The sequence below is a fragment of the Mustela erminea genome, chromosome 5 (genome assembly GCF_009829155.1).
Source record: "Mustela erminea isolate mMusErm1 chromosome 5, mMusErm1.Pri, whole genome shotgun sequence".
Taxonomy (NCBI): domain Eukaryota; kingdom Metazoa; phylum Chordata; class Mammalia; order Carnivora; family Mustelidae; genus Mustela; species Mustela erminea.
The window spans coordinates 119737207-119758791 of NC_045618.1; the positions used below are offsets into that span (position 1 = coordinate 119737207).

General features: G+C 48.2%; 1 protein-coding gene across 10 annotated transcripts in view; it reads left to right on the forward strand.

Annotated features, from left to right (window-relative positions):
• Positions 1-21585, forward strand: part of FOXN3 (forkhead box N3) — a 394050-nt gene that overhangs the window by 359804 nt on the left and 12661 nt on the right. For 7 of the 10 annotated variants that reach the window (XM_032344710.1, XM_032344709.1, XM_032344713.1 and 4 more), the window contains 2 exons: positions 9628-9693; positions 18540-18645. In XM_032344710.1, coding sequence (XP_032200601.1) covers positions 9628-9693; positions 18540-18645 — 172 coding nt within the window. The remainder of the gene's footprint in view (positions 1-9627; positions 9694-18539; positions 18646-21585) is intronic. The other 3 variants (XM_032344714.1, XM_032344716.1, XM_032344717.1) reach the window with 2 other exon arrangements.

Sequence of the window (21585 nt, forward strand, 5' to 3'; positions counted from 1 at the left end):
GACAAACAGCTGCAGCACAGATGAATGAGCCAAACAGAACCAAACCAGAACTCCCTCCTTGCCTCCTACAAAATGGTTACGACTCCTAGGACAGAGGTCATACCCTGTTCTGGTTCTCCTATCACCTTTACCCTGATCTTCAGGTTCTAGAATTTTAGACCTTTGTACTGTCACCCTGGGTCCATGTGGCTCCTCTATTTGCTCCCAGGTAGGGGCTAGTAAAACTTCCACAACTGGTCAGGGACATTAAAGAGGTAAACATGTATCAGTACGGAAGTTCAGAGATTGGATAAAAGAGGTATGGGAGTGGCGGTGCCAGAGAGACGGGGTGAGCCCTCCCGTGCCCCCAGAAAAGGGCTTAGAACCACAGATTTGGAAAGACAGAAAATGAGACGCAGACCTCTCAGAAGTGCGAAAGCAAGGGGGACATTTGAATGAGGAGACCCAGCAGATACCCAGGTAAAGCGTTTGTCGTTGCCCGGAGAAAACAAGCTGGAAGCTTCTGCTGGGGGGCATGTCCGTGAGCTGCTTTTTTTTTTTTTTTTTTTTAACTTTTCAAGCAGAGAAGCAGGAGTGACCGTGACCCAGTGACAGTTACTGACTCAGGGAGTCACCTGTCTCCCAGCCCAGGGTGCACCCTGAGCTCTGTACTTTTCATCCAGAACCTTTTCCTCAAATCCGCTTGTGCGTGATGAAATGGAATTTGGGGCAATAAATGGGCAATTTACACAAGTTCGAAAGGGATCTGACGGATAAATGTGTTCCTAGTTTGCAGAGGGGATGGTGATTGCTTCTCAGAGCTGAGTTCACCAGACACTGCTTTTAAGCTGAGAAAAAAAATCAGAAGATGTGTGAATGGGAGCCTAATAATGCTTAAAATGCATTTGCTGATCATTCATCCCCTACCCTCTCAGCTTAATTTAGATTCTCTTTTGTTGCAAAAACAACTCTTAGGTTCAGCTTGCTTAGGAATTTCAACTTGCCTCATTTCTTCAGAGTAGCAAGAGTTCGGGGTTTTCTTGGACTCTGTGTTTTGGAGAAGGGACACTTGGTGTTCTCTAGTTCAAAGTTCCATCATAAAGATAATTTTTAAATCACCACTTGGAGTCAATCTTTGCTTAAGGTTTTTATTCCCTAAACTCCCATCCATTGTGAAGATTGCCCACTGGACTTTGTGGTGACAGCTCCCTCCTCCCCCCCCCACCCCCCCACCCCCCAATCTGTCTGTGCAAACCCCTCAGATGTTTGCATCTCTTCCCCATAGTGAATACCGCATCTTAAGAACCTTCAGCCAACAGGGAAGTGAAAGAAATATTCGCGGTAAATGATCTCAGTACATCTGACAGCACTCCCCTGTGCTGCTGCCTTTGAGATCAGAGGCTGCCGTAAGAGATGTCTTGATTGATTGCTGCAGTGGCCAAAGAGTGCCACTCCCTACTTCAGTGGTTTCAAAGCCACAAACATAGATATCCTTTCTCATAACCCAGGCCTAGGGACTTTACAAAAAAGAAAAGGTTAAAAAGACAGCAGCAACAAAGTAAATTTCATATCAATTTATATTAGGTGTATACTATTTGCAATCATTTGATTGAAAAAAACCTGCTTTTTTGACCATAGCACATGTACACATAAGCTTAGTACAGGGCTTGTCAGGCTCAGCACCCCTCACATTCTGTGGATCATTCTTCATGGGGGTCAGGGAGGGAGGGACTGTCCTGTAAACCGTTCAGGACTTTGAGCAACAGCCTGCCTGGGTTCTACCCACGAGATGCCCGGGTACCCTCCCCTCTGGCCCAGTCATGATGATCACAAATGTCTCCAGGCACTGACGTGTGCCCTTGGAGGGAAGAGGGAAGGGGTCCAAAATTGTCCCTGATGGAGAACCACTTACTTGGTATATGGAGTGTGCATGAATGAAATCAGGCGGATCCAGAGTCCCCACTGGAAATGTATACCTTATTGGGATTTTTTTTTTCCTTGCTTGCTTGTTTGTTTATTTTCATCTAATCTCCTTGGCCCTAAGTTATCCCAGGTACTTTTTTTTCTCCATTTGCATGGATTAACCACATATTTTCAGATGTGTCACTCATGCAGAGTTGCAGCAAGTGGATAAAGATATTTCAAAGCAGGGGCACCTGGGTGGCTCAGTGGGTTAAAGCCTCTGCCTTCAGCTCAGGTCTTGATCTCAGCATCCTGGGATCGAGCCCCGCATCGGGCTCTCTGCTCAGGGGGGAGCCTGCTTCCCCCTCTCTCTGCCTGCTTCTCTGCCTACTTGTGATATCTCTCTGTCAAATAAATAAGTAAAATCTTTTATTAAAAAAAAAGATATTTCAAAGCAAAAAGATCTAGTGATGTTACAGATGATAACAGATTTCTGGGGAACACTTGTCTTCTTCAGTGGACTTCTTCAGATGGCATGCATATGCTCTTGATTTGCTACTACTAAGGGTGCTTCTTCATTTTTCCTACACAGCAGCCTCCTCTGGTGAATTTTTGCAAAGCTCAGTGTTGTCTGGGTTGGGGCCTGACATTGGTTTTCTGGAGTTTCCAGGGGATTCCACTGCATATCATGAGGTTTATGCCCTGGGGCACCTGGCTGGCTCAGTTGGTAGAACATGTGACTCTGGATCTCAGTCAGGGTCAGGAGTTCAAGCCCCACATTGGGCCTAGAGCTCACTTAAAAATAAACAGATTTTTACGAAAGTGTTAACTTTCTTTTAAAAAAAAAGAGAGAGAAAGAGAGAGAGGCTTATGCCCTGGAATCATCATCCTCAGCCTCAGACAGCTGTTGGGTAAGCCATGCTTTGGTCTGTTCAGCAGCTGTTGATCTGTGTTCCAGGCGCTGCTGCAGGTGCTGGGAACACGGGCCGCAGAGGGTGAGCCCTGCCTCAGGGCTCACGTTCTGGTGGAGAATTTGAGAGAATATGTGCACTTTGATGTGTGCACTTGACTGAATGAGTATGGGGTCCTGCCTCATAATTTCTGTCCATGTGTGTGTCATCTGTTGTTTGATGGTTTCTTTATGCTTCTTGAATCCTTTTTACTCAGTTATATAAAGATTTTTCACCTTCCTATAAAACGTTTCAGGTGTGATGGGGAGTAGACGGAAATAAACACATGGGATCTGTGCACCATTAAACCATTGCTAAGAGAATCATTGCTTTTAATTCTCAGGCTTCCCATATGGAAATCTGTTATCATTTTGTTAGATCGGTCAGCTCAGCGATGCAAAGGATGGTACTCACACTTTGTAGCAGTCTAGGGCCATGAGAATTGAACCAAGGGCTTCCAGCTGTCCCTTGTGTTCTGGTTTGTCAGAACCAGAAGTCAGAGTAAGGTGGTCTCCCCTATGACCACCCCCCCCAGAGGAAGGAGAATGAGTGCAGACAGCAGCCACGCTAGGAATCACAAGTTGCACAAGATGTCAGCTGGATGGGTGCTCAAAGCAGACCCTTCAGATGCCCAGAATGACAGGTCATGGCTGTCCAGAAACGGTAGGGTACTCCACTATCTTTAGTAAGAGTGTTCGTTCTCTCCAAAGATGTTGGAACAAATAACACCATTTGGTAGGCGACCCATGGAGTCCCATAGTTCTGGTAGCCACTAGCTGGAAAGGGAAGAGGAAGTTGGAGGACTTTCGAGACAAAGTGAGGAACTATGTGGAATGCAGTTTAAAAAAAAAAAAAAATCAATCTGTCCCCTGCCAAGTCTGCAGCCACCCCCCACCATTTTAAGAGAAATGAATTCCATCCCAGCAAAATTGAAGTCACACGTTAATTAGCCACAGGTATCCAAGATTCTTGACTCCAAGGATCCTCGTGCCTTGACCAGTTCTTTTCCCATCACACCCACAGACGAAAGGCCTCTTCCCACCTCACCCCGGCCTCATCTCCATGCCCCAAAGAAACCCATCTCTACATTTTGGGGAAATGAAGTGCAATCTATATTTTTTTCATCTAAAAAGCTGAGCCATTGGTTCTAGAAACTTTGCTACTTATTTTCTCGCTGTAGCGTAATGTAATTGTGTATGTACCTTCATGAGAAGAGGATTTGAAAGCCTTTTTGAGATGTGTGGCCGTTTTTTCAGTCTCGTACTGCAGAGAGGAGGCAGTGTGATAAGACAACCACATTAAAGAGGAAAATTGAAATGGGATGCTGGGAGCTGGTCCAGAGGAGAAGTAACATTTGTTAACCGAAGCATGCGCAGAGGAAGACATTTTTTAAATCGCGGTTTGAGATAGGCTCCATTTTAAGGATGGTCATAACTTTACTAGGCGTCCATGATGGCACACTTGATGTTCTGCTGAATTAAGCAGTGGTAAATGACTTGGAGTTTCTGTATGAGGATGCTGAATTACGTACTTTGGGAAGACTCTCCTCTCCAAAAATAAACAGGGTAATGCTTCTTTAATGCTCCTCTACCCCTCACCCCCGTCACCCAGAGAGGCAACACGTGAAGGCTTTTCCTGCCGAGTGGATCTTCATTCCTAGAAAGTATTCCTGACCAAAATATCTTCCTCTTCTGCTCATAAGCTGGATTGAACCATTTGGGGGGAAGAAAACCTCTCTTTTTAGCCCCGGGAGAATCCCATTCAGTCATCCCACTGCTCACCTTCCCCTGCATCGGGTTCAGGACCTTTTATCCTTCAGAATCAGCCGTGCCCTTGGAGCAGAAGCATCCCCCAGCCCCAGACCAGTTGCCTCATCACCCCAAATCTCTCCAGTCAAAAAACTCAAGACCAGCATCCTTGATCAAAAGCATCCTATTCCAAAGCTTCCATCAGAAAGCTTCTCTTCTCTAAAGAAGTGAGCCACCTCTGGCCTCTCTTGACCACAGAGAATGGAATCTTCCAGGGAAACCCATTGTGGGCTCACAAAAGTACCACGTCACCCAAGGTAGCAAGTGGGCCAGAGAGACGTTGAGGAAGTAAGAGCTGTGAGCAGGCAGAGAAGGGAGGGTATGGGCCACGCCACATCCTCTGAGGAATGGGGACTCAGGGAAGGAGAGGAGGTTGCTTTGCTGAGGCCGAGTCTTCAGGGGCTCAGGATTTGTTGGCAGACGCAGTGTGCTGGGCACTGGTTCCGGGTGTTTTGTGTTTGCCCTCCCAGTAATCTGCAGCCTAAAGTAAAGAAAATGTCAGCCCAAACAGTGTGGCTTGTTTTTATGCGTGAAAAAATCACCACAGAAGAACTTCAGATAACGTACATGAATATGAAAGGTGGCCAAGATCTGTTACCTAGTAAAAACTTGAAGGAAAAAAGTGGCAGAAAAGTATTTCCCGTATAAACCTCTTTTTAAAGAGTCAGTATATGTGCATAAGTATAAATGCCTCCCATCAGTGAGCTCACGCAAGTGTCTGTATCTGGGAATGGGTCTACGGGGAAGACATTTATTTCTCACATTATATCCACATTGTGTTTATTTTTTCTTAACATACTACCTTCATATTTTCTTAAAAAGGGAAGAAAACTGAGAAATAGTAGGTAGATGATTGAGCATCGTGGCATCTCTTTGGGGAGGAGGGATGGCAGGGTGTGAGCTCTGAGGCACACACAGGATGTCGGGGTGTGATGAACATCAGGGCATGGAGATGTCTAGCCGCAGGTCCAAGAGACCTTTTTCCATAGAAACATGGTGGACCATATCGTCTCTCAGGCTGCCTTGTGTTCCCCCAACCCACCTGGAGCCCAAGCGGGTCTTTCTGGTGTTGATCTGTACCGTTCTCGGTCTGCAGATGAAGAGAGTTCTGGTTGACGATGTCCATGTTCATTACCCTGTAAATCTGAGTACGAGCCCAGATAATGTTACACTGACGTGTGAGACTCAAAAAGAAGCTGCTCAGGAGGGAAATCTTTGCAATGTTGGGGTAGGCAAAGAGTTCTTAGTTGGAGCCAACAAAACATTGAGTTGTAAAAAAGTTCATAAATTCTGCTTCTTAAAAGACACTATTAAGAAACTGGATAGGGAAGCCATGGACTGAGGAAAAAACATATGTAACAAAGGACTCTATCCAGAATGTTTAAGGAACTTTACAACTTTACAGTTGGGTTAAGCAACCCAATTAAGCGGGGGCACAAACTTGAACAGAATATTCGTCAAAGAAGATGCCCCAGTGGTCATTAAGCACATCAAGAGATGCTCAACCTCATTTGTCATTAAGGAAATAAAGATCAGAACCGCAGTGAATGACCACTACACCGCTATGAGGATGGGGAGAAAATGTGAAAGCTTGACAGTTTCACATATTTTCACATAACTGGAATCTCATTCATGGTCCAGCCTTCTTGGAAGAGAGGTTTTCAGTCCCCTGTAAAGTTAAACATGCTCTTCCTAGCAGTTCCCCGAGGGAAGCGGATGCATGTTCACCAAAGACAAATGCAGAAGCTCATGGGGGCTTCTGTAAGATCCCGAGCTGGAAACGGCCAATATGTCCTTCTGTAGGTGCACTGGTAACCAGAGCGTAGTTCTGCCCACATAGCAGAATACTGCTCAGTGATGGAGTAAGGAGTGAGCTGCCGGCGCCCCATCGGGAAGAGAGAGAAAGCCAACCAGGAGTTGCCCAGGGCAAGGGTGGGTAGGCACGGGGTACAAGGAAACTTTGGTGTGATGAAGTCTGTATCTTGGTTGTGCCCTCTGTCTTCCTTCTGGTGATGGTTACCCTGGTATAAAATTCATCAAACTGTACACCCAGGAGGCACTCTCTGTGTCTCCCTGGGGACTGCGTAGCCCCCCGCCCCCATGATGCCAGTGTGCACATGATGAACATGGAAGGACATTTTCTCAGACCATTGTGCTTTGCGTGTTTGCTAATTCCAAAGGCAAGACGTCAAGAGGAGGGCGTCCCATGCCTACTCTCCCCCATTCTACCCGCAGGGCTGATGTCTGGGCTTATACGGCATAGGAACTGGTCCATTCAGAATGAAGAGTGAGGCCATAGGGATTGATCATGAACAAGATCTCAGCAAGACTGGGTGTGGCACCTTCTGTGAATGCCTAGAGGCGAGCGGGAGGGCCAAGGTGCCAGGGGAATCTTTGTCTGTGGAGGCCTCGGGCATGCACAGCTCTTGGGTGGAAGGAAGGATTGGGGGACTTGTCCTAAAATGTCCTATTTCCAGTTGGTTGATGTGTCGATTTGGCTCAGCTGGGATGGGATTGGTGGTCGTGGTGATGTTTTGTGGGTCTGAAGCACTTTCCACCTTGCCCCTTAGGTTCTGCGAAATTCATGTGGGTGTTGATGGTACTCTCTTCCTTCAAAGGTTCTCTTTCTCTTTCTTCTTGTTTCTTTCCTTATGTCTGTGGCCCTTTGCACCTTCCTCCTGTGGTCCCATGTGTCTTTGAAGAATAAAGAACAACTTTCTTTTAATTTTTCTGGGGAAACAAATAGGAAAAGTCTCCTGATTTTTTTTTTTTTTTAACCTGTATTTCTTCTTGTTCTGTCCCCCTCGAACCTCCTGGTTGTTGAAGAAAAGTCTGGGTAAAAGTTACCTGGGGAGGGGCGCCTGGTGGCTCAGTGGCTTAAGCCTCTGCCTTCAACTCAGGTCATGATCTCGGGGTTCTGGGATCAAGTCCTGCATCGGGCTTTCTGCTTGGCAGGGAGCCTGCTTCCTCCTCTCTCTCTCTCTCTCTGCTTGCCTCTCTGCCTACTTGTGATCTCTCTGTCAAATAATAAAATCTTTTTAAAAAAAAAAAAAAGAAAGAAAGAAAAAAGAAAACGGAAGAGTTACCTGGGGAGGCAGGGGCCATGCAGCCCGGCAACATTTGTATTGTATTGTATTGTCGAATAGTAAGGAACCTTTGCTCTGCTCTGCTGAGAAACAGGTGTGTGTTTTCTCAGCCCTGAGAGAGGAAAGGGCCCTTTCCAAAATGAGGGGTGAGAAAAGGCCTCAGCAGTGTCTTACAGAAGCTATGAGCCTTGCCTCTTGGCAACAGACCCTGTGGGGAGGCGAGGGCATAGGGACAGCAAGAACCTGTGATTGGGACCTTAGGTCTTGCAGTTCAACTAAAATATATATATAGTTATATATATATAACTATATATATATATATATATCTCTTAATATCAGTGGGGAGTGATGACTGTTTTAGGAGTTTCACCCCTGGAGTTGCCAAATAAGTTAATTTACCTGTTTCTCATACACCATACTATTAAAATAAACCTTCACTCCATTATTGAGTGTAAGTAACGGGCCTCCTGCAGGCAAAATCAAAAAAGGCCTGCAGAGTAAAGTTCCTTTCCTCTGCACCACCCCCCCCCACCAGCCATCACCTTTTTTGGAGACATTGTCTTCTAGAACCAGCGTCGTCCTTGTTATTAATCGCTTGTGGGACTTTATGCTGCATCACATTACTCCCTCGGAATTAAACTGCACATATAGAGTATGAAAAATGCACTTTTTTAAACAGTAAAAAAGTCATTTCCTAGCATAATACCCCAAATAAAGTGCCGCGGAGCCATTAGTAGTAAATTGAATTTTTTGGTATGTAATTTGTACAAGAACTGACAAGTGAGAGCCCCCCTGGCCCCCCATCATTAGTCACTGGGTTTAGCGGACACCGAGGTAGTAATCTGCAGAGGCAGGCATTTTTGATGTCGACTTCAATTGCACACTTCATTTATTTGGACAGGGCACAGGCGGGGCGCGGCCACGCAGCAGCACCGCACCATTAGCGAGTCTCGCCCCAGGGCAGCTGGGACGCTGCGCTGGGGCAGATGTTCTTTTCAGCCTATTCAGTGACCATTCTTGGGGGTTGTTTACTGTTGCCATGGCAACTTTCATTTCCATAGCAGCGGCGCCGCTGTTTCTCAGAGGAAAATGAATTTAGTTATAAAAGGATAATATTTTTCTCTGTCTCTATATAACCTGCCATCTGTCAACTGGGGGATCAGGAAGGATTCAGAAACCTATTAAGAATTAGAGCAGCGGAGTGAGGAAGGTTTTTTTTTTTGTCCCGTATTAAAAGCAATAATAGACGTGGAAGCCAACATTGTGCCCTCGACATCATAACTTTAATTTTTTTCTTTATATTTTAAGAAGTACAGTTTTTATTTCCTGTCTTTGTTGTTGTTGTTGTTGTTGTTGTTGTTGTTGTTGTTGTTGTTTAAATGCCTCCACCACCAACATCACCACTATATGCACACACACAGTCTCGGAAAACACAATTTGCATTCTGCTGACAGACGGAAATGCCCCGACGTCTTGTGTGTAGCTTTCTAGATGCAGGTATATTTAGGGCTTTCTCTTCTTGGTGCTGTGAGCTTCCCCAGTTCCTCCAAAGATTCCTCGAGCTAAACCTGTTGTCACCCCCACTCCCTTCCTCCCCTGTGCCAGGGGAGCAAGCCTCGGGGGTGCACAGGTCAGCAGCCTATCAATTATGAAATCAGCAAAATGAGGGGGGACCATGCTTTGTCTGAAAAACTTACCAACCTTCCCTTTAAATCTCATTCTAGAATCCCTTTCTTCCTCTCAAATCCACATGGGAAGAAAGTCACCTTGGGGATAGCTCATCTAGTTCCTGGATTTTTTTTTTCCTCTGTTGCTTTCATGAACTATAGCTTGCAGGGGGAAGAACACGTGCACACACCGGCCCCGTTGTAAATAATGTTATTTATTGGTTGATTTTTCCAGATCCTGACATTGATGCTGCCAGTGCCATGATGCTTTTGAATACTCCCCCTGAGATACAAGCAGGTTGTGAGTAGATATTTCTATAGCCTACAGCGCCATAGTTTGTGAACTTAACCTTCTCCTCTATATCCCAGGCCATAGGGAGAACTAATACTCAAGCAGAACTCCTTGTAGAATCACTCCAGAACTACCGCAGTGCACGATCACATACGCATGCGCGTGCGAGCCTGCTGCCGTGCATACATGTGAACGAGTGCATCGGTGTGTTTCTGAGATGACAGAGTTTTTATATAATCTCAGGGATTGAGGCTTGGGGGAAGGGAAGTGGACCCAGTAATGAGTCCCAGTGGAGAGAACTTCCGTTCTCCTGCGGGAGTAGTTCCTGTGATTTGGTAGGTTCTGCTAGACAAGGCTGTGTGGGGCCAGCATAACAGGGAACTGAGCAGTGCGTATCTCTAGAAATGTCTTTCCCTTCGGGGACCTCATTGATAGCAGGCTACCATTTTACAGCTAGAGAAGAGAGGTGGCAAGGTAGGTTTGCAGGAACTCGGGGTGGCCTTGAAATGGACCGTGGGTGCCCCCGTGTGTCAAGCCCACCAGCCCTCCAGGCTGTCATGGAGAGGGGTAGGCCTCCTGTCTTCACCTTCTGTCGGCGTGGAGCAATGTCCAGCTTCAGACCATTCTTTTCCTCCCTTGAACTTCTCTCCTGTCCACTGCCTCCTGTTTTTTCCCACCTCTAGAGCCTAGAGTAGTGCGGTTTTAGAAAGGTCTTCTTCCCAAGTGATGACTTTCAATGGAGAGGATTGTCTCCTCCTCCTGCTGACGGGAATCTGGTCCCTCTGCCCGCACTTTCCCCCCAGCTGGAAGCCCGCTGAGCAGATGGCCAGCTCACTTGCCAGGGTCTGCTCAGGACTTTGCTGCATTGCAGACTCCCGCTGACAGAACACACAGGTCGGAGTTGGTAACAGGACATAGCAGACCCCCACCACAGCACCCTCCAGGGGCCTGGGCCTCAAGCTGGTTGGACCCTCTGACTCCCTGAAGGGTGCCTGGCCTCCTAAGTCAGGGAATCCCCCCTACATCAGAGAACATCCATTCTTGGGGGCTTCTTTGAGTAGGGGACTGATGTGGAATTCCAGAACATCCTTCATAGCCCTCCCTGGGCCACAGCCTTCCCCAGAGCTTGAGGGAATTTGGCTCTATCCTTTCTCTTTCCTTCTTTTAAAAGACCCGAGGGATGCAGCCATGCATTCTCGGGAGAGACTTGTCCCTCTGGCAGGGGCTACTGTTACGTGCTCTGAAAGGTGCACAGTTCCCATTGTTTCTTTGCTAAACTCGGATCGCCGGCAACGGAAGGGTCAGGCGGCCCACCCCGCCGAAAAGCAGGCACCACTGCCAAGCCCTGGTAGAACTAGTACAGTCCAGTAACTAGCGGTTCCCCTGTGATGTGGTTTTTCAGTGATGTTTGACGTGATAGAGAAATTGAAAAACAAAACAAAACAAAAAACTCCATTCTCAGAGGACATGGCAGGAAGCGTACAGACCAGATTGTAACCAAGTTACTGTCTGAAAGGGTTACCAAAACCAGGTTGCATAACTTGTCATGAGGAAAATACACTTTTCTTGTCCGAGCTGTGCAAGTTCTGCAGCATCTTCCTTAGGTCCCAGCCACAGTGCACAGTGATCACGGGCTTCGAGAGATGCTTTTGATGAGCCAGAATAATGGAGTTAAGAGGGAAAGAGGGAGGGGGATTGGACAGAGCGTCCATGAAAACCCATTGTTACTGAATTCTTGAGCCCAGGTAGAAGAGGAACAGGACTGATTTTGATTAGTTGACGAATTAATGGTTTGTATAATGCTCTCATGGCTGAATGAACTCCTCCCCACTCCCTTACTAGAACACTCAAACTCTAAATAATTATTTTTTCAAGGTATCCATAGTCTGTCTTACGTGAAAATACTGAAGTTGAGCTTTGAATGCTCAGTGTTTATGTGTCGAAGCTGTAGGGTCCCTTTTAGAAGGCTCTTTTCCCATGTTGGTCTTCACCACTGTGAGAAGTCCAGCCTCCGCCATCATGAAGGCCCCACGCCAAGAAGGGGGCTCCAGGGTCTTTCCAGAAAGGAAGGACCTAGGAGGCCCCCAGGAGTCGTGGAAGGAGAGCCCACTGGCAGGAGCTGCCAGGAAATCGATGGGAAGGTAGGGGAGAGGGTAGAAGACTGTCTGTGTATTCACCTTTCCATCTGGCCGCAGTCTCTAGTAAAATCCCCTAGTGCTCCAGCTAGACGCTGGTCAACAGGCCAGAATCCGGCCCCTGAAGATGCGAGTAGGACTGGAGGGAGGGAAGTGAGCTGGTAGTGAGTGTCCGCTGTGTACACTTGGGTGCACTTGGGAAGCCAGACGGCCGCTGGTCAGCCTCCTGGTAAACCGGCCCACGGTGTGTGTTTCTGTCCTGGGACCTTGGTCTTCTCTTAGCATGTCGTGGCTTCGCTCTTCCCCTCCCTCCCCCTTGTTTTCATTTCACTTGTGTCACGTTGCTTTTCCTGAGATTCGGTGAATGCCTTGTGCCGCGCCATCCCCCCTGCCTTGCCAGCATGCCCGAGGCCTGGAATAAGTGGGAGGTGATTCCTCACCAAAAAGTTTCCAAGGCAGCACCCTCCCGCCCCCAGCCACCATGCTGGAGGATGGGCAGCCCGCCTGGTGGTGTTTGTGGGCGCGAGACCCGGTGGGGACATGTGCATGGCAGCCGGGCTCCCGCAGCCCCTCTGCCCACACGTGGTGAGCACGGACTGGCATCTGCATGGAGCACGCTGTGTTCAGCTCCCGGCCTGGGCTGTGGCCGAGCCCTGCTTACAGAGCCTCCTCGTGTGCTGCTATTTATAGCCCCTTGTTTTCCCCTCCTGGGCTGTGCGATGCCCTGGTTGAACAGAGGCCTCTAGCCTGGTCTGTCTGCCACCGTCACTTCCAGCCGGAAGAGGGTGCCCCAGGTGGCTTGAAAGGCTCTTCCTTTGCCACCGACCTCCGTAGCCACTCCACTTAAGGTCACCAGATGGCAGCCGCTTGGATGGGTTCCTCTCATCGTCCCAGGGCCCAGGCTCTGCAAAGCTAGCTCGGGGCTGGCAGACCAGCTACCATCCAGTCTGAGCTGAGTAGGTCATACAAAGGAGGCTTCTCAAGAAGCTGGGGAGAATTCCAATCAGCCAAGCCCCTTTATCTTTGAGGTGTGCCATTCTGTCTTGCATGCACTCTAGAACACTACTTCCAGAAAATTCAGCACAGGGCATTGCTGCCTCGTTAGTTCTGAATTTTAAGATTATGCTTCTCATCAGATCCGTCCACTTACCTCCGCCCCTGAAACCACTGATAAAAGTGGCTGAAAGAGACGAATTCCAGCTTTTAGAGTCCACAGAAGTACCTGCTTTGCAGTTCCCTTTTGACAAGCCCTGGGAGTCATCTTTAACCCCCATGGAGGGATTGTTATGAAGTCAGATCACCATTACTCATCTTCAAAGGCTTATATAAGCCCTAGTTGGAATGTTCCCAGAGAGGAACTCTGGATCATAAACAGAACAACAAACGGGCAGCAGAGGGGAGGGATGGAGGCGGCGTTCCGCTCCCTGCCTCGAAGTAGGGTATGTATCCAACACGCCAGGCCCTGGAGAAGAAAGGCGACCAGCACGTAGGCTCCCCCATCCCAGCCCCCTTCCCAGCATCCTTCCAAGTAAGCAGGTGGAAAGACCGACTTCGGGAAGGGGAAGGATTATCGGTATCACTTGCTGCTCAACTTATGGCCTCTGGTAGCGTTAGCCAGGGCTGCCCTCCAAAGGCAGCAGTAGGAGCTCCGAGGTTAATTTTAGAAGCTGTGAAAATCAAGGAAGCGGAGCCTCAGGAGGGAAGCTGAGGAAGCCGGGATGGAGAAATGCCGGGCTGGTGGAGCCTGGAGGGAAGTCTGTCTTGTGCCATCGACGTTTTTTTAGGTTCCAAGGTGATCACGGTGAGCAGTGCTGCTGGGCTCAGCTCTCTGTGTGTGGGTTCCCATCTTCTGGTTAAAAATAAAGAAGTTTCAAGTCACTCTGTAGCATGGGAGAACGCGGTCAGTCAGCAAGAACTGGGAGCTCTGGGGGTCCTGTCCTCGGCGCCTCCTCTCAGCAGCTCGAGGATCTCGGGCTCACGTCTTCTTGCGAGTAAAAGCTGAATACTGAGTTGCTCTGACAGCACAGGATGGTGCTGGAGGCCTGCGCCGGACATGTCCAGTTTCTCACCACGTCCCTTCTCAGCTGGAGCTGAAGGACCCATTTCAGGGCATTGGGTGGGCTGGGCTGTTTGTAAAGGGCTTGGTCTTGAGGTGTCCTGGTTTACCCTGAGGGCAATACAGAGGAGCAGAAAGGGAGGTTTGCCGACAGGAAAAGGGCTGAGGAATGCATTCGCGCTCCTTCCGAGCCCCCCAGATCCAAGACTAGTTAAATACGGACCTCAGAATGCCTTTCTCAGACGTTTTAGACTGGCTGTGATTCATTTTTCAGAAGCCTCCTTCCTGACGCTCGGGGATGGAGCCTGGAAGGAGGGAAGATGGGAGAATAGTTAAGTGCCACAGCTGGCTTCTGGCAGCCCGTGAGCAAATACGAACACATCGTCATCCCAACAGGGAGAGCGTTGCCAGTGATAAGGACTGAGAAGTGCCAGGGCTGGCAGAAGCCGCATTCGGTTGCAGCTCATTTGAGACCAAACTCCAGGAGTCAGGAGAAGAGCCTAGTTTATGTGCCAGAAGTCTTGCGAGGCTCAGGAAATAGCTCAGGGAAAGCCTTTTAACGCAGCGGGATAGCTTTGTCCATGAGATTCTCTGTGAAGTGAACACACTTCATTAATCAGGAAGATGTTTTAGTGGGTGAGTGCAGATTTGGGAATAACTACAAAAAGCGTAAAAGGCAAGAAGAATGTCCCCCTGTCTTGACACACCCTCCCTTAGCTTCTGTTTCTTCTAGATCATCGGTAAGAAGATACTAGAGGGAGGGGATGGGATGGTGGAGGGATGGACAAGATGGCGATAATGAGCTTGCACCACAGACCCTACATCAGTCTTCCTGTTTAATACTCAGAACCACCCTAGGAGCTGTGTTTTTGCCAAGTTTAGAGGTGAGGAAACAGCGGCTCAGGAAGGTTAGGGCACTTGTCCAAAACTGCGGAGCTAGTGGTAGGACAAGACTTCAGTGGAGACAGAAGCCATGTTGCCCCGAGCTTGTACTCTTATCCACTGCACAACACTTCCTCCGTGGAGGCTTAAATGAGGTGAGACACATCAGTGGACCCTGGGCTTCAGTCTGTGTGCGCTGAGGACTGGCTTCCTTTCTTCGTTCCCCTCCCTGTTGGGCATGACCTTGGGGCTTAAAGGTTCCGGGCACTTGGGCAGAGGACTCTGAGCTTGGGGCAGTGTTCCTTGGGGTTGCTTTTCTTCTTTGACTGGCAAATGACTCACTGGCCATGTCGAAGTCCAGAGAGCTGTGCTCTGTGACTCCCATCTGCTGTCTTCATTTCCCAGGGCACCCCAGTCGTTGTCCCAGGATTTTGGGTATCTCAGAGGCATTTTTCTCCCAGGGGTGACCCTGACATGATTTCCACAATGGGAGGAGAAGCACTGGTGAGAGTAGTCATTGCCGCTCCAGCTGTGCTCTGTGACCAGGAAGATGGCTAAATTCTGGCACCTTCTGGTTTGTCTCCCTCTGTTCTTACGGACTTCGGCTCATGGGGAGTGGAGACCGCACAGGCTGCCTCGGGATGCTCTGAGGACCATGGTGGTGGTGATGACGGTGCTGATATTGACGGCCGAGATGTATTTTCTTAACATTAGTGCCTTTTTTAACTGTGAAATCTCCGCTCTGTGGGATAAATCCCATTTCTGTCCCCGTCCTCTTACTGAAGCAGCTCGCTCAGCAGACACAGGCAGTGAATGACAGAGATGGGACACAGACCTAGGGCCTTCCAACACCAGAGTCTGCTCTCAGCCACTACACTCTGGACCACATCTCTGCTCAGAACCCTTTAATGGTTTCTCCAGTCCCCATGGGGCAAAGCCCAAAGGACCTCATTCCTGCAGAGGATCACACACTTTCACAAAATTACTTTTTGTTCTTGCACATGCTGCCATTGTTAATTCCAGACCTTGTGTGTGCCATTCTTCTGCCTTGGAATGCCACCTTCGATGGCCCTTTCTACAGGAAGTCTTCCCAGGGACCCTTTACTATGGGTCAAGTGTCTTCATCCTTCTGTGCCTACAGACCCCCGGCCCCAGCACCTACCGTGGTGTGTTTCCCTTGCCTCTTTAATTCTCTGTCTGTCCCGCTTAACTGTGGCAACCCTGTGTCCCCTTCACCAAATACCTAAGCAGGCACTTGGTATGCCAGTCCATTAATCGATACAGTCCATATATGGGACTGTCATGGTTTGCTGGCGAGAATTATAACCGTGGTTATCAATTTTAAACTTTTAAGTTATTTTAACAAGTAGTCCTTTCTGTCAGATTGTCTTGCTGCTCTGAATCAGATCACTAGTAACTGTTGTCTTCAATAGTATTATCAAAATTGAACTCAGCCTGTGGCTGGGGGGCCATTTTGAAGAGACTGTTATATGGAAAAATAAACAAAAAAAACCCTTTGCCGAGGTCTTTCAAACAGACAAACCAAAAGCCTCTCTTTTCAACCTACCCGTAGCACATGTCTGTAAACCCCAGAGCTCTCCTGATTTTTGTGTGTCTGTCCTTGGGAATTATGGGTATTTTTCCTCCTGGGTTTTCTTTTAAAAGACTTAATAATCTTAGTTCCTGTTTTTATGTCTATGATCCATTTCTAAGTAACTTTCATGTATAGCCTGAAGTAAGGACTAAGGTTCATTTTTTCCCAAATGGATCTCCAGTTGTTCTGTCTTCCCCCATTGTGTTGTCTTGATAACTCCGCCAAAAATCAAGTTGCCCGTGTATGTGTAGATATATTTCTGAATTCTGTGTTCTTCCTTGATTGATAGACCTCTACTGACGCTAATCCCACTCTGTCTCATAGCTCTATAGAACGTCTTGAAATCAGTAATATGTCAGTTAATATAAATTTTAGACCCTCTTCCTTAGAACTTATCAGCTAAGCAAAATAGGATACTTACTAAGAATATCACATTATACAGGTTTCATGCTTCTAAGATAATTGATAAGTCTCCTGTCTCAGATGATCTCCTGTCTGAAATCAGGGTAAGGGACATGTGTAAGTGTTCCTGATCTAGTTCAGCCTACTGTCACAGTTAAATATGGTAGGAGAATGGGAAGATTCTGGACCACTGGACTGGACTGGGACTATTGACTTTGGGCACTAGTTTTAATTCTGTCTCCCATCTACCTTTTAGAAAACCCAATGACAAGGGCTTTGCACAGACCTATTTTTTTAAAAAGTAGCAAAAATATTAGCAAGAGCCACAGAATTCTCAAGGAATCAGTCTGTATACCCCATATTTAGGAGTAGACATTCAGCCTATATGAGGGACCTCTTGTTGAAGGTGTGGCATATTAATGTAAACATTCCCTTAGAAGCCTAAAATTTATAGGAGTAGAAAGTAGTGTTTGCGTTTTCTAAGGCGTATTCTACTCAATATGGGCATTAGGAACTTAATATCCAGAAGGGTTTTCATTTTTGAATGCATAATTTTCTAGATCCTTTTTGGTGTGGCCTCTGTTTGGGAAAGCCTGGTTTATCGACCTTGCCTGTGGATGACTGTGCCAGCGGCTGTATGAGCACAGCCAGAGCTCAGGGGACTCAGGACGCTGTTCAGAGAAGGAAGAAGAGATTTCGGTCACTTGCACAAAGTCACACGAGAGGAACTAAGATGAAAGCTAAGACTCCAAGCCCCACACCAGGGCTCTCACTTCCTGAGGCACGCCTGGCCCCGTGGACACAGGGAGGAGGATTGGTAGTACAGTGAGAGTATTAGCTTGAACCAAATGAAACTGCTGTTTGGGAGCTTGAAAAAGATGGACTGCCAGGGACTTCCTGTGGTTCCCCTGTTGCATGACTTCTCAGACAGGTGTGAGGCCGCTGTAGGATTGTATGGAAACAGACGGGATCCGATGGTCACTGGCAAAAAGGTTCACTTAGGGTTACCAGGGACGAGGATATTTAGGAGAAGACGGGATGATGAGAGAACTCTCGGGAGATTTGATCGGAAGAAGCTTCGAGAAAGGAAGAAGTGGGCCCTCCCAAGTGGGCTCTGCATGATTCTGAGGCAGGAGCCAGAGCTTCCCTTAACAACTCTCTGAAGAGGGGTCTTTCCTCAGCAGCAGAAATCATTGAGCATGAACTGTGTGGTGAGCATGCCAAGTAGCTTTTGTAAAATCAGCTTTGCCGTTACTTTGGCTCTTTTTTCCCTTGCTGGATTAAGGACAAATAGAAAGGTGTTCTCAGCTTCTGACCATGATCGGGGAAGCATGAGGAAATGGCTTTTGTTTGGTCATTGCTGTCAGACTTCTGTCAGTGTTCTTGAGATCCTGTTAGGGTCTGACTGGAGATGAGAGCTTGTATTTAAATGCAAGAAAATAATGTTTGAAGCGCTTTTTTTAATACTCAACCCTTTTCTAAACCAGTGCATCAGTAATTTGATTGTAAGGTATTGGTCTGACACGGCTGACTGAATTTCTTTCTTGAGGCATGGTATCTTTCTTTCCCTGTGTGCATGTGTGTGTATGTGTGTGCGTGAGCGTGGACACATGCACATGTATTTCTCTCTGTCTCTGCTCACTCTCTATGCCAATAATAATCACTTTCTCTCTCTTTCAGTTTCCCTTTCCCTCTCTTTCTCTCTGATGTGTCCAACGTTTCTGACTCAAAACACAAATCACAGTTGAACTCACGTGTGGTGCCTTTCTCCTTTTTGTTTTTCCAGTTCCTCCAGGAGTGATACAAAATGGAGCTCGGGTTCTGAGCCGTGGGCTGTTTCCTGGAGTTCGGCCTTTGCCAATCACTCCCATTGGAATGACGGCAGCTGTGAGGTAAGGGAGACACTCGCTAGGCAAAGCCTGCCTAAGGGGTGGGTAGGGCATCATCTTGTCCCCCCGCCCCCCCGCCCGGGGTCACTTGGGATGAAGAGGCTGGGCCTCTAAATAGTGAAGACGGGTAACCTGGTTTGGGTGTTCAGAAAAGTCAGAGTAACTCCCAGGGACCCCAGTCTAGGCGCCAGCTCCTCTTCCTGGGCTCAAATTATCTTGGTCTCTTGGCAGATAAGGAGATGAAGACAAATTAAGCATGTTTGTTCTAAGAAGGTGGGGCAAGGTGGGGAAAAGGAAGTGGTGAGCAAGTTGTTCATTAGACTCTAGGCCAACTGGTCTACCTCTAGAATGCAGCGCAAAATCCTGTGTGAAAAGTGCTTTGGTAAGTGGCATATAAATAACAGGAGGCATCACTCCCCTTCTTCCAAGAATCAGGTCAGCTGCCAAGCCACATGGACTCTTCCTTGGGAAGTTGCTTTGCTCCGTCCTTCTTACTCCATTGCCAGCCCTGGGTTAGGGTCTCCCACTAGCTTTGACCCCTCACAGGTACCACTGTGGATGCCACCTTCTGTTTTCCTGCTGCTTCTCTGCCTACTGCCGCCCACCCATCAGCCACTGCCAGACTGATTTTCTAAAATGTGCCTCTGGCTGTCTGCAGAAGCACCTTCCATGACTCCCACACATCAGTCTGACATCACCCTGGTCCTTCCATCTCCTTGAGTCAGATTTGTTCCCCAAAGGTGTCCAGTGTTGGCCCATCTTACCCACACAGAGGCAACTGGATAAGGCAACTGGTCTGCCTCAGACACCTCGTGCAAAGCAGCACCTCCTCCAAGGTCCATCACAAAAACGATTGCTTCACAAAGCTTTTCTGAACGTGGCCTCTGAGCCACCCTCGTTGGATTTCTCTTTACTTTGAAAGCCCCATGCTTTGCTTGTGGTCCTTTGATGGGTGACCCTGTGTGGTAAAATTCCTCTGTGTGTCCTCCTCTCCTCTCAGTGGTTCGCTTGCCATAGACAGAGGCTGGCTTTCACTCACTTGGCTGATGGCTGATGACTCCATTATTTGCACAGTGTCAGGCCCAGGCTCTCGTTCGGAACGCCCGTTGCCCTGAGCTGTGCCCCCCCACAGCCTCCTCTCCTTGCTCACTCTCTGCACTTTTGACTCAAGTTTGCATCTGAAGGCCATTTCCCTTTCATAGTGTCTCATGTCCCATAGGAAACCAGCCCAGAAAGTCTGTTAGGGGGCCTGAGGGAGATGCAAGGTCGAGTTCCCTCGTGTGAAGCAACCACGTGAAGTTTTCCCGTTCTTGTGGCAAACCAGCCTGCTCTTGCCAGGATGGGGGTCCTCCGATCTTCAGGGCAGACACTGGTGTCTAGGACCTGGTGAAGAGGGAATTTGGCTGGAATTGGTTTACCACATACCATTTCTGCTAATCCAACATGGTGATACTTTCCAAAAATAGATGGGAAGGATCTGTCTCTCATACTTTCCCAGTATCTTCCATGGCTATCTGTAGATCAGTAATTCCTGCGTTCAGAAATGAAAAGCCTCTTCCATGTAGCCAAAGTACCAATGCCTTTGCCTCCCATTATTAAGAGAGACGTATTCCATTTTCTGTTCTTGCTTAAAATCTTTTCAGCCTCACCTCCTGCTTTATGTTTTTGGCCGACAGGACTTTGAGACTGTAGACTGGTTTCTCGTGGAACAGCAGCCCCGGTTAGCAGATTCCAGGCATAGATACCAGTTCGTCATCCTGAGCATTCATTCTTTCAGCCCTTCCCAGGATGGAGCTGGAGGTGGCTTCAGCCATTTCTTAGAGCAGAGCACGGGAGAGCCAGGCACACAGGGAGACAGGCGTAAGACCAGTTTGGCCTTCAGCAGGAGCCAGCCCCTAATTTTAATTATTACCCTCATAGCATATATATTAGCATAAACTACACTGATTAGTACTCCCTAGAGGATTATTTAAAATACTGATTTCCTTTTTTTTCCCCCCTGGTTATGTTTTGGGTGGGTGATAACAAAGCACCACCGTAGAACAGTGACATCTTGTCTCTCATTAGAGTCGCCGCTTCTCCAGTCCAGGAAGCACCTCACTTTGGCTCTGCCACAGTGAGAGACCATAGAACAGGTTTCCGGTGCATTCAGGAGACAAAAACCACACTGAGTGGTTTTGGGGAGACTTTCATGTAAAGAACCATTAGCCAGGTAGGACGTTATTAACCAAGTAACTGGAAGGGTAAAAAGAGAACTCTAGGTATCCTGGGGAGAGCAGTTGCTGGAAGCAGCCGTATCCCCTGGGGCTAAGAGAAGAAAGGGAAGAGGTTATGATGGTTGCCCGGTGGAGGTGGGGCTTGGACCTCAGCGGAGGAGCTGGTGGCGGGGGTGTAGACCTCTGGCCGGTGGCCCTTACTGGGGTTGCTGGAGTCTCTGAGCTGGGAAGAGGGACCTGTGGAAGGACCAGAAGGATCTCAGGAGATCCTAGGATCTCCTGCTGGTGCAAGCCCTATAAGGGAATGTGAAGAAGTGTGTTCTGTAAGCGTCAGAGGGAGTGCAAGCTGGATTCAGCAGCTTCTACAGGAATGAGCTGCTGCCTCCAGTGAAGAGGAGACACATGGGAAGAGGCGTTTCCTTTCTTCCTCCGCCCCCTTCCCGGTCTTTCCAGGACACCTCCTGTGGTCTGAGCCTAACGTTGAGCCTGATGGTGCGGCAGCCCCAGCCCCAGCCTGCAAAGCACTGTGGAAGGGTGGGTTTGGGGCTGAGTGACAGTAGCCTCAGAACGGCACCATTTGCTTGACATCTGTCCACTAGGAAAGCATGCCTAGCCCAAGAGTGACCTTCCTGAGCATGCTGAGAAGTTTTCAGTGAAATGCGCAACTGCTGGTTTGCAAAACTAGACAGGTTACTGTCTGCATAAAGAAGAGAGAATCAGTCAAGAA